The sequence below is a fragment of the Cydia pomonella genome, chromosome 17, assembly GCF_033807575.1.
Source record: "Cydia pomonella isolate Wapato2018A chromosome 17, ilCydPomo1, whole genome shotgun sequence".
NCBI classification, from domain to species: Eukaryota; Metazoa; Arthropoda; class Insecta; order Lepidoptera; family Tortricidae; genus Cydia; species Cydia pomonella.
Genome location: NC_084719.1, coordinates 12,248,704 through 12,261,882, shown reverse-complemented (window position 1 = coordinate 12,261,882; position 13,179 = coordinate 12,248,704). Strand labels below are relative to the sequence as shown.

General features: G+C 43.6%; 1 protein-coding gene across 1 annotated transcript; it reads left to right on the top strand.

The window, feature by feature from the left end:
* Positions 1-372: 372 nt before the first annotated feature.
* On the top strand, positions 373-12,862 carry LOC133527146 (poly(A) RNA polymerase gld-2 homolog A-like). Its single transcript, XM_061864040.1, has 10 exons — positions 373-830; positions 900-1,157; positions 4,304-4,480; positions 7,444-7,562; positions 7,930-8,107; positions 8,538-8,669; positions 9,116-9,244; positions 10,523-10,652; positions 11,578-11,693; positions 11,909-12,862. Exons 2-10 carry the CDS (start codon positions 914-916, stop codon positions 12,070-12,072), a joined length of 1,389 nt encoding a protein of 462 aa, XP_061720024.1. The 5' UTR covers positions 373-830; positions 900-913; the 3' UTR covers positions 12,073-12,862.
* The last annotated feature ends 317 nt before the right edge of the window (positions 12,863-13,179 follow it).

Sequence of the window (13,179 nt, the reverse complement as noted above, 5' to 3'; positions counted from 1 at the left end):
ATAGTTTCGTTTGACAATAGACATGAACGTCATAAAATTTTCACGAGTTAACCATTATAAGTCTGTGGATTTAACCAATCAATGACATATCGGCTATGATATGCCAAGCTGTGATTGGACAAAAATCAGAGAAGTTTTGTTTAATGCATTTATTTATGATTTATTTATGCCAAATGAAACGCTTTCGTACATGGAGATATAAAAAATAATAATCTTATAAGTCCGTGCTTTCGTATAAATGTTTTCCTTGCCACACATACATTTATGATTTAAATAAGCATAGTATATACTAGATTAATCTGTAATCGTAATTTACTACATTTTTGAAGCATGTTTTTGTTATGAAACTTTGGTAGGTATTCGTGCATCATTGAGCTTCTTACGAACTGGCCTAAAATGGAACATGCGAATTTGAAGTTAAAAAAAAAAGTAATCACGTGTACTCTTTATTGACTTCCGCCAGATGTCGCTGTTGTTGCTTCCTTAAATCATGGCGGATTTTTTCACAAATTTACAGATTTTAGCCTGATTCGTGGGTAGATTTTATTACCTATCTTAACCGGAGTCGAAATAATAATAGCTCATCCTATTTGTAAGTGAAGCATAGCGATACGGGCGTCTAACCTGATTCTGACATTGGCCAACATTCGCCATCGACTCCGTGAAGACGTCTGACGGATCTTCTCGAATTTCGGTGGTTCAGTAAATAGATAGAATTATTCAATTTCAGCGTCGCATCGTACGTTAATTAATTTACAACGGTTATTATGACGCAATAGGCGTACGAATAGTTCGGACGCCATCACATTATTTTTACGCTCGAAATACAGGTTGGTATGTGGAAGACAGCATATTAATTCGCCGGTGGAATTTGTAGTAACCTCTCGAGTGTTGTGCAGAAAAAAGAGCAGTGATGAGTGAAGGCGCGCCTATGCTGTACCATGGAGGCGGTGGATTCGGAGGGCCGCGCCAGGGCTTCGCGTCAGGAGGGCCTCTGGAACGAGCGTGCCACTTCCCCGCGCTGGAGCTGCCGCCGGGTCCGGCCACACCGCATCACTCTGAGCGCCCTGCTAAGGACAACACTGCCTTCGGTTACGAGTCAGATGACTCCAGTTTGTCCAGCAATGCTTCAGGATCAAATAAAAGTGGTGAGAAAGGTATGTCTTTGTTTAATTAATTGATCATTATTGAAGGTGTATCTTGCATGTCAATGTCACACTAATTGCATTAGATCTCTGTTCTGAATAATTATCATTGAAATATGTATCAAATACTATATTCAAGCAGCTTTCTGGTGTAAATCTATTATTCATATAGGCAAATATTTTGCTAACATCTCAAACAGATGTCTCAAATATTCTGTTGAATGGAGTGACACACTTAAGGCACAGACTTACATATCTCCGTGTAATTGTACCTATATAAAAATGTATATTTAATCATTAATTACTATATAATGTATTATACTACTATGTTATGATACTCAAAAGTAATTTTAATAATATACAAGGATAGATAATGACCAGAAATGTTACATTTCCGTTAATTTTGAAATTTTAAACTACCCTCTTTTTAAGATACAAGCCTGTTGCTAAGGGAGTTATTTTATAATACCTTGTTAGCTTTGCCATTGGAGACTATTAGTCCACCTTTAAATTATTAATGGTTTAATATTGACAGTAACTAAATTGGATGTAGTTGTTTGTCATACCCTTGCATAGCAGTATTTCGGTTCTGTATCTTATCATTCTTTCTTTTTTGGTGTGAGTTTGAATTAAGACGTCTGCCTATGAAGCCGATGGTCCTAGGTTTGAATCCCGGTAAGGGCATTTACTTGTCTGATGAGCACAGATATTTGTTCCTGAGTCATGGATGTTTTCCATGTATTTAAGTATTTGTATATTATATATATTGTTGTCTGAGTACCTACAACACAAGCCTTCTTGGCTTACTGTGGGACTAAGTCAATTTGTGTAAGAATGTCCCTGTAATATTTATTAAAAAAAAACTGTACAATACCATGTCACCACTAGAGAGTATGACACATTTTGAAACACCATATAAATATTGCAAATTAGGATTTTCTTCTATATTTTATATTGTATAAAAATATCTTGGTGTTCAAATATTGCTAAGCTGGTATAACCTGGTTTGTCAAATACTATGTAGATAACACTCAAATATCTGGCTATCTAATTTTTGTGGCCTTCACACTAAACTGAGATAAATATTACAGATTGTGACATCATCAGTGATCAGGGTTTTGGTTGCCACACCATGGTATATCAATTTAAAATAGTAATAAGGATACACCTTAAAGCCTTTAAACAAAACATTTTAAACTGCTTGTAAAAAATACTTTGTGTTGATAACATATTTATTAAATTTAAGACATTAAATAAGCAGTTATTGAGGTCATTCACCCCGAGTGGCAACCAAAACCCTTAACACTGGACATCATAAAACAATTCACTTACAATACTGACTGAAAAAAATTATTGAATTATTTTCAGTCACTTCAACTGAATTTTTATTTATTAGTAAAGAAGATAAGGTTAGTGAACAAACATATCCCGTCAGTACTCATATTTCTTTTTATGAAGCTATTGCAAATGTTTCACATAATAGCAAGATTCTTATTAGAATCCTTTTTTTATCTACCTTGTTAATATTATGAATGAATATATTAGTTTTAATAGCATTGGTGGCCTAGCGGAAAGTGCATGCTAATTTCAAAATCGCAGGCCTAGTTTACACTCTGGGTTGGAAGGTCAGATGGCAGTCGCTTTCATAAAAATTAGTGCCTATGCCAATTCTTGGGATAAGTTGTCAAGCGGACCCCATGAGCCGTGGCAAAATTGCTGGGACAACGCGAGGAAGAAGAAGAAGAATAAATGTATTATTTTTCTGTTGCATAAGATGCCACTTTTTGATAATTAATCAACATTCCTAAAAAATCTCAAATACCTTTAATAAATCTAAAAGTAAAGCATGCCCCTCTTTCAAAGAATTTAGGTAACATTGCCACCCACACAATTCTTTTAGCCATTTTAGCTGCATTTAGATCTAGACTAGTTCAGAAATGTAAACAGTTACTAGAAATCCACTACTTTTCATTGGCACATGCTTTGGTTGCTTTGCTAAATGGTAATAGAATTTTACAGTACATATGGTGCTACTTTACCGCACTAGTGCGAAAATTAGCATATTACGTTACTGTGTCGAACATTTAAAGGGCCATATGTACTGTAAAACGTTGTACGATACATGTGCGAATAGGTAATTCGCAACTCGTGTCGATTTAAAACACTCCCTTCGGTCGTGTTTTAATTTATCGCCACTCGTTTCGAATTTCCTATTTTTCGCACTTGTATCGTAATGTACTATTGTTTGTTTGAAATATTACAATAACCTAATTCATTGGCTTGGCCTTTTCTCATTTACTTTGGATTGTAGCACCATGTATTACCGTCAAGTTTATACTAAAATACATTACTGGGCAAAGCAACTAATGTGTGTACTACTACAATGTTTTGGACATTTTGGTATTAGGCCAACCACTATCAGTCAAAACTGATTGTAGGCAGCTTCTGGTACCTCCGATTAAAGATCAGGGTTTTTAAGGATAATGATGTAGGTGGTGGTGGTGCCGTGAAGTTTTGAATTGTGGTGTAGGTGATCTGCCTCGAATGGGCACACGACGCCACTGCGCGGTAAGGTGCATAGCACACTGGATCCGATCCGCACGGTGCCACGCTACGCCGCGACGTGGGTGCTTCGCCTAAGATAAATCCAATCATCATTAATAGAAAAATTTCTAGTGATGTTGTCCAACTTGTCCATCTATAAAGAAATTTAAGTAATAAGTTAAAGAAAATCTAAGTTCCTTTAGGTTTGAATGTAAGATAACAGTCTGCTTTCTTAACTTTCCACATTTTTTTATGAAGATGCTTGTCTGGGCTTCTTGAATGCAGTGCCTTTTTTTTAATACCGCGTCGGTGGCAAACAAGCATACGGCCCGCCTGATGGTAAGCAGTCACCGTAGCCTATGGACGCCTGCAACACCAGATATATTACATGCGCGTTGCCGACCCTTTAAAAACTTGTGCCTTATTTGAAAGCAACCCAACACCATTAAAGCCAGTTCATTTCGCAAATGGCCTGTTGTAGTTCTGCTACAATCTCAACATCACTGCTTAAACTCCACTCAAGAGCAATGAAAATGGGTCCCTATGTAAAAATATTTAACACAAAATGACCTTTTTTTCTTATAGTTTTTAATATGAATTGAATTTGTCCCTAGGGGAAAGCGCTTCCAGTGCCTCAGAGCCCAACACATCGCCGCAAGGCTATGCGGTGCGCGAGTGGCGCGGGCGCGCCCGCCGCGAGCCGCACCGCCCGCGCCGCATCGCGCCCGAGCGCTACCTCAACGCCTCCTACCCCTTCCAAGTCAAGTTCACGCCCGACGACTTGCTTAATGGTAAGTCTAGTCCTAATGGAAGAACCCCACTTTATTTTCAGGCTGCAGTATTCGTATACTTTGAGACTCCTATGTTACACATTTTATTTCACCTATTCTACTATCAAGCAGTGTCAGAGCTAGCTCATCGTTTCCAAGCACTCAACGCATCCCACTTCTTTGAAGTATAGACGCAATGATGACTTGTGCAAATGGTAAATGAAAATTACATTGGCATGTGCAAATTTTTAGACAATTATGACAAATGCGTTTAATATTAGTTAACAGTTGTAGGCCTCATCGCCTAAGGAGATACCATCCTCCAAAACGCCTCATGGTAAGGGTAAGATTCGGTAGGATGGTTTCTTTGTATCAACTGATGCATAACTCAAATGAAGGCCATCTAGGACAGCGGTGGCCCGCCGCCGGTCCTTCGAAATAATTAGTATAAGGCTCGCGACGCAAAGGTTTCAAATCAAAATGCATTTTTGCTGCAGTTCTGGCCCACCTCGGATTTTTAAAGTTTGCCCACCACTGATCTAGAATCTCATTGCTTCCCCACCCGAACATTGACCTTAAGCCACTTCAAGGTCAATGATAATTTGTTTATCTCTAGTAAGTGAACATGTAGAATAAACTGCACCAAATATGTTATTATAGCAGACCCAATATCAGAACTTTTCGGCTAGTGGAGTGAAAAAAGTTCACCGGATATTAACTCCACTAAAACAATATAAACTCATTGTTCATGAAAACTACAAATAACCTCGATAAGAGGCCGAATAAAATGTAGATTCTAAGCATTTTTTCACGCATGTTATGATAGTCACATTTGAATGATTAACGTTAAACTGTAAAGCAAATACCTACAGCAAAACATTTGACTGCCCTTAAAATAAATCTTAAACCAATGTAAAAAAAGTTTACCTAATCGTTGGCTGTTTCAGACTCTGCGGCGAAGTATTTGGAATTTCGAGAACTAATTGCTTTAATATTTTACACTATCTTAAAGCTAAGTAATTTATAAGGACGTATTAGTACATTACGATACAAGTACGAAAAGTAGGAAATTCGCAACGAGTGGCGATAAATTGAAACACGACCGAATGGAGTGTTTAAAATTGACACGAGTTGCGAATTACCTTTTCGCACGTGTATTGTATAACGTTTTACATTACATATGGCCCTCCAAATTTTCGACATATGCACGTATTGTGCCAGTTACTGCACTAGGGCGGTAAATTAGCACCATATGTACTGGAAAAACTTATTTTCAATTGTAGTAAATACCTACTGAAATTTAAAGCTTTTGTTCTCCTAGTTCCAATAGCCCTACAGAGCCCTGCCACATTTTACGGTTATTTAATGGTGGTTAATATAACTAGGAAGTACTGTGTGATGCAAAACTATTTACGCTAATAACGCTTGAAAATAATAATATAGTCATACAATCATTCATTATAGGTACAATCTATGACGATAAAATAGATGTTTTGAGTTCATTTGTGTATATTGTTACAGCCCACTGTATAAACGATACAGAAAATTATTATAAAAGTTACGCGAAATGCGACTTAATTGTATTGGCGTCTGAGTGCTATAGTAGATCTGCCTCTTTGCTAACCACCATATAATTAATAATTACCTTCATAGTTAGGGAGAAAAATATTGTTTCAATTGAGTCTACAAAAATATGGTATAAATTAATAGCTGCGTTTATTTGAGCGCTGCAGTGCCTTTGACGTAGAGACACAGGTGCGTCTATAGAGCAACAGCTGCAAGGATACACTTCGGAATACGCAGCCATGTCACATGTTTCCAATATTTTGTTTATTGTTGTGTAAACATTGGCCTCAGTATTTAGGCGTAGGCTTGTTAAATTACTGTTCGAAAGTAGGTTGTCCCAATTGTCCCGTCATCACGTTGTACCACCGACGTTCACTGACCATTTGAACCTTATTTGACAACTTGATTGGTAACACGAATGGGCACTTTATTGTGTTTTTTTTGTGATGAAACTAAATTTGTATGTTTTCTTTTAATATGCATCCTCAAAAAAAAAATGCTTTTAAAACGTGCTTCCCTAATGCCCAATTCATGACATTATTTTTTACCTCCAATAATTATTTTATTTTTAAAATCTAAATCATTTTGACTGCCTATGGCATCGTTACATAGATGAGTAGATAGCTGAGACTTAAAGCAATGTTCTTGATTTAGATCTGGGGGCACAGTAATGCCCCCGCCAAGACGAAGCGCAAACGCACTACCTACCTTTTCTCGAAGCGTTTCGTCGTTTTTTTTCTAACCCTCATAACTTGGGTTTGGATTATACCAGATAAACAAAATTCTCGGGATATAATGTTAATACCTAGTTGACTTATTAAGCATAAAAAAAATCAATTATCATCAGAACCCTTAGTTTAGGGTACTTCCTGAAGTCCTAGGAAGCAAAATTTGGTATGTAGATAGTTTTTGTAATGGGGAAGGATAAAGAATAGTTTTTAACCCCAAAATTATCCCTTAAGGGGGAGGAAAAGGGCGTTAGGCGGAAATCGGGTTGAAGTTTGTATGGGGAATCAGTAAAAAAAGCAGATTGTATAAAAGATGCAATGACGTATTTCAGGATTGTTAATAGTAAATCACCCTCAACCCTTTAAATTAGGGGTTGGAAGATTGTCATTAGCAACTTACAAAAAGAAGTGAACTCCCATCAAAAACATTTTCATGTAATATGTTGCCAAGACGAAACCATATGGCACGCACTGTCAAAAAGTTATCAGATCTCTCGTAGAGCTAAGCTTCTAACTCTACAAGCCCTAGCTTCACAAACTCTACACCTTAGTCAAAATATGTGGCTTGGCCGTTTTGATGGGATATTCTGAAAGTTGATTTGAATAAGGTTGTTCGTAGCTGTTTATTTCTAAAGGACATGGAATTCTACTTTTCTGGACAAATAACTACACAATGAAGTTTTGTTCCAGGATCCAAGTGGGACAACCTGTCACAGGAGATCTGGGACAAATTTGTCAAGTCACAGCAGACAGAGGAGACATTCCGCAAGAAAATGAACCTCTGGAGATACCTCTACGTCACAATAAAGGTAAATTCTTATTTACTTGGACATGTTGATGTTATTTAGAGCCTATGATGAAAAATAAGGAAAGTTGATATGTTTACCTTCCGGTCCTGTCATATAATAGTAACATTTTCCTGAACACACAGAGGATGTGATGACTCAGTGTTTTAATACTTATAATACTTACTATTCAAAGTTATCTTAATGCTGTCCACTGGTAATATTCTCATCCTAAAACTCTCATACAGATGTGCAAGTTTGAAAATTTTGGAAACTTTCTTTATGTTGTATAATTTTCAAAATTTTCCGAAATTTTTTGAAACATTTCCACAACTACTTGTAGATACGTCTATAATATATTTACTCAGATATATCATTGTTATTGCTTCAGTCAATATTCCCGCGCTACGGGCTGTACGTAGTGGGCTCCACGATGTCTGGCTTCGCGTTGGACTCGTCGGACATGGACCTGTGCCTGTACGTGCGCGCGCTGGGCGACACCGAGCCGCGGGCGCACGCGCTGCTCCACCTCAACTACATACTCGCCTACATCAAGAGCTTCGATCGCGGTCAGTACTGTAATAACCTTACCACACGAAGCGAGATCATGACTTTTTACTTGATAACATGAATACCAAAACTACAGTGGCAGGAAAATTTGTAAATTTAAAGAAGGCCTTTGATTAATCAGCCATAATATTTTACCACATTATTGAGTGCGTGAGGACAAACGCATCATCGGTTACGAAGTAACATGTCTAATAGGCAACAGTTAATTAAATTTTACCATGCAAATACCAAGATAAAATAGAAATAATATCCAAGTACTCATGGAATGGCGTGCCACAGGGAAGTACTCTTGGTCCACTCCCCCTCCTGCTTACCGAGTTATATAGTTGTGGTGTCTTATTGAATTGTCCACGTGCAGAAGTTAAGGCTAAATGCCAAATGGTATTCCGGTAGATAAAATGTGAATGTTCCAATTGCGTTTAACCGCAGATGCTGAGCTAATCCAAGCAAAGGTGCCGATCCTAAAGTTCCGCGACGCGCGAGCTGGACTGCAAGTGGACCTGAACTGCAATAATGTCGTCGGTATCAGGAACACCAGTCTACTCTACTGCTACTCCCGTCGTAAGTACTCTCTTCACCTTGGAATTTCAGATTTAGATCCTTCGTAAGCTGCTTTTTGATTAGAAGAAACTACTAAACTTTTTTCACTAAAAATACTCTGGGTGGCGGAGCAAGACACGAATTCATTTCGTAGCCTCCATTGACACTGAGTTGCTTTTAGCGTCAGGATAAAAGTGACGTCGATAGCAAACTCATATCATATATTCGGATTTTGAAAGATAGCTCACTATTTAATACACACACCTTTATTATCAACCACCCTGTATTTAAATCATGAAGGTGGTAGCCGTATTATATTTTGCACATATCTTGGGTTCAGTGATAGCACTGATAGCTGTTGTCTCAATACATTGCATTTTAGGTTATAAATTGTATGGAGATGACAGCTAACACCGTACCTAAGCAATGTGAAAAATATACGATACTGAACATGTAAACTCTTACAGTGGATTGGCGTGTACGGCCGCTGGTGGCGGTGACCAAACTCTGGGCACAAGCACATGATATCAATGACGCGAGGCATTGCACGCTCTCATCATATTCGCTCACGCTCATGGTCATACATTTCCTGCAGTGTAAGTAAATATTTCTCCTATTTCTTATTTTAGAAATTCAGATTTACAATAGTAAAAATCTATTTTTGTAGTGTTGCTATGTTAATTTAGGTAATTGTGTTAATAAAATTGTGTTAGTCTAAATTTTAGCCCAACGAACACACTTTGGAACCAAAAAACATTCTACCGATTATAACGCATTTTATTTCTATTTGATGCTTTGCAAGATTTGTCGGTGTTGGGAAATAAAATTGAATTTATTGTAATTATGCCGTAAGTGGTTTACCTCTTTGCACCTTTTTTGTCATATTAAAGAAAAGAGATGTAAATAGCGCAACGTGATACAAGCCTTTGTTACTACATTTCGCGTTCATGCAGATTCCGCAACAAGCCAAGCAGTATACTAAGCGATAAAGACAAGGGTGTGATGAAAGGATCTGATCGCTTGATGAAGTAAGCGTGTAGTAAGCCAGTGTGCGTGTGTGTTGCAGGCGGCACGTCGCCGCCGGTGCTGCCGTGCGTGTGCGTGTAGTAAGATAGCGTGTGTGTTGCAGGCGCCGGTGCTGCCGTGCGTGTGCGTGTAGTAAGATAGCGTGTGTGTTGCAGGCGGCACGTCGCCGCCGGTGCTGCCGTGCGTGTGCGTGTAGTAAGATAGCGTGTGTGTTGCAGGCGGCACGTCGCCGCCGGTGCTGCCGTGCGTGTGCGTGTAGTAAGATAGCGTGTGTGTTGCAGGCGGCACGTCGCCGCCGGTGCTGCCGTGCGTGTGCGTGTAGTAAGATAGCGTGTGTGTTGCAGGCGGCACGTCGCCGCCGGTGCTGCCGTGCGTGTGCGTGTAGTAAGATAGCGTGTGTGTTGCAGGCGGCACGTCGCCGCCGGTGCTGCCGTGCGTGTGCGTGTAGTAAGATAGCGTGTGTGTTGCAGGCGGCACGTCGCCGCCGGTGCTGCCGTGCGTGTGCGTGTAGTAAGATAGCGTGTGTATTGCAGGCGGCACGTCGCCGCCGGTGCTGCCGTGCGTGTGCGTGTAGTAAGATAGCGTGTGTATTGCAGGCGGCACGTCGCCGCCGGTGCTGCCGTGCGTGTGCGTGTAGTAAGATAGCGTGTGTGTTGCAGGCGGCACGTCGCCGCCGGTGCTGCCGTGCGTGTGCGTGTAGTAAGATAGCGTGTGTGTTGCAGGCGGCACGTCGCCGCCGGTGCTGCCGTGCGTGTGCGTGTAGTAAGATAGCGTGTGTGTTGCAGGCGGCACGTCGCCGCCGGTGCTGCCGTGCGTGTGCGTGTAGTAAGATAGCGTGTGTATTGCAGGCGGCACGTCGCCGCCGGTGCTGCCGTGCGTGTGCGTGCGCGGCCCCTGGGAGGTGCGCGCGGCGCGCCACAACCGCGCCTCACTCGCCGAGCTCTTCCTGCAGCTGCTGCGGTACTACGCCACCTTCCCGTCAGTACTACCTCTTTACCTCTTACTCCATTCTACATAAAACAAACCTCTGGTAAATTTGGTGTCTGTAATTAAAACACAAATGTGATTTGATAACCTCCTCCTTTTTTGAAGACTGTTAAATAACCAAATAATTATTATCTACTTGTGGGACTAAAATATATTAAAATTATAGTTAAAGTTGCGAAGATTAAGGATTCTTGTAACGGATTAAAACGTGAGGAGTGATAACTGGACTAAAATTATGTGAATAGCACGTTTATTATCAACGACTTCTTATATTCAACGAACGTTTAAGACGTTAGCATTTGCCCTTGATACATCTTCAGCTATTGCTTCGAAGCCTACACTATGTACGCTCACGAATCGTCATAACTATTTATTGTGTCTAATATTGTAAACTACCTACTCATTAAGTGAAATGTAAATTTCTTTTGAGTAAATAAATGTCTTTAACCAGAAGCCCATGGTAGTAGGAAAGTAAAGTAAGCTCTGATACAAATCCTTCGTGACAGTCGAGAAATATGGCCGCTATTTTACAGTTCACTGTTTGTTATTCATTCCTCTTGCGTTCCAAAATCTGAACCTTACCTACTCGTAAATTTTTCATTTACGATCCGATTAGAGAAGTTGGAATGATTATTAGGGCTCATTTACACGGTACGAGAAGTCGCATGCGAGTTTCATTATATTGCGGTATTTGATCGGTTGGCCGAATTGGTTGTAACCTCAATATATTCCGCAATGTAACTAAAACCGTATGCGAGTTCGCGTACCATCTAAGTCAGCCCTTAGGCCGGCGCCCCACTGCAGCGCACGCTATGTACACGACCCACGTTCCTATACAAAAACGTGGGCCGTGGATGTAGCGTGCGCAGCAGTGGGGCGCAGGCCTTACGGGTGTATAACTCCGAGCTCGTCGCAGGTACGACAAGATGGCGGTGTCGGTGCGCGCGGGGCGCTGCGTGCCGGTGGCGGCGTGCCGCGCCGCGCGCAGCCACAAGAACGAGCCGCACCAGTGGAAGCTGCTGTGTGTCGAAGGTTGCTTCTTTCACTAAGCGTGATTCATTCAATTTATAACGCGGAAATAAAATATTTAATAAATGTGATTTTTAAAGTGTTTCCAAATTGCCCGAATGCGTGCGGGCTTTCTCGAATACGTACTCGTGTGAATCGCGCGCAAGCTTCGTTACCGTGTAATCTAGATGTACTATCACTTTCTTAGGACACTTTAAGACGCATCAGTTTTATTCCAGAGCCGTTCGACTTGACGAACACAGCGCGCTCGGTGTACGACCCGGAGACGTTTCTGCGCATCGTGGAGACGTTCCGCAGCAGTGCGGCGCGCCTGGCCGCGTCGCCGCGCCTGGCCGCCGCCTGGCCGCCGCACGCGCCCGCGCCCTACCAGCCCGAGCGATGATGCCCGCGTCGGCCCCGCCGCACAGAGTGTGTGAGTACAGTACATCGTGGACACGTTCCGCAGCAGTGCGGCGCGCCTGGCCGCGTCGCCGCGCCTGGCCGCCGCCTGGCCGCCGCACGCGCCCGCGCCCTACCAGCCCGAGCGATGATGCCCGCGTCGGCCCCGCCGCACAGAGTGTGTGAGTACAGTACATCGTGGACACGTTCCGCAGCAGTGCGGCGCGCCTGGCCGCGTCGCCGCGCCTGGCCGCCGCCTGGCCGCCGCACGCGCCCGCGCCCTACCAGCCCGAGCGATGATGCCCGCGTCGGCCCCGCCGCACAGAGTGTGTGAGTACAGTACATCGTGGACACGTTCCGCAGCAGTGCGGCGCGCCTGGCCGCGTCGCCGCGCCTGGCCGCCGCCTGGCCGCCGCACGCGCCCGCGCCCTACCAGCCCGAGCGATGATGCCCGCGTCGGCCCCGCCGCACAGAGTGTGTGAGTACAGTACATCGTGGACACGTTCCGCAGCAGTGCGGCGCGCCTGGCCGCGTCGCCGCGCCTGGCCGCCGCCTGGCCGCCGCACGCGCCCGCGCCCTACCAGCCCGAGCGATGATGCCCGCGTCGGCCCCGCCGCACAGAGTGTGTGAGTACAGTACATCGTGGACACGTTCCGCAGCAGTGCGGCGCGCCTGGCCGCGTCGCCGCGCCTGGCCGCCGCCTGGCCGCCGCACGCGCCCGCGCCCTACCAGCCCGAGCGATGATGCCCGCGTCGGCCCCGCCGCACAGAGTGTGTGAGTACAGTACATCGTGGACACGTTCCGCAGCAGTGCGGCGCGCCTGGCCGCCGCCTGGCCGCCGCACGCGCCCGCGCCCTACCAGCCCGAGCGATGATGCCCGCGTCGGCCCCGCCGCACAGAGTGTGTGAGTACAGTACATCGTGGACACGTTCCGCAGCAGTGCGGCGCGCCTGGCCGCGTCGCCGCGCCTGGCCGCCGCCTGGCCGCCGCACGCGCCCGCGCCCTACCAGCCCGAGCGATGATGCCCGCGTCGGCCCCGCCGCACAGAGTGTGTGAGTACAGTACATCGTGGACACGTTCCGCAGCAGTGCGGCGCGCCTGGCCGCGTCGC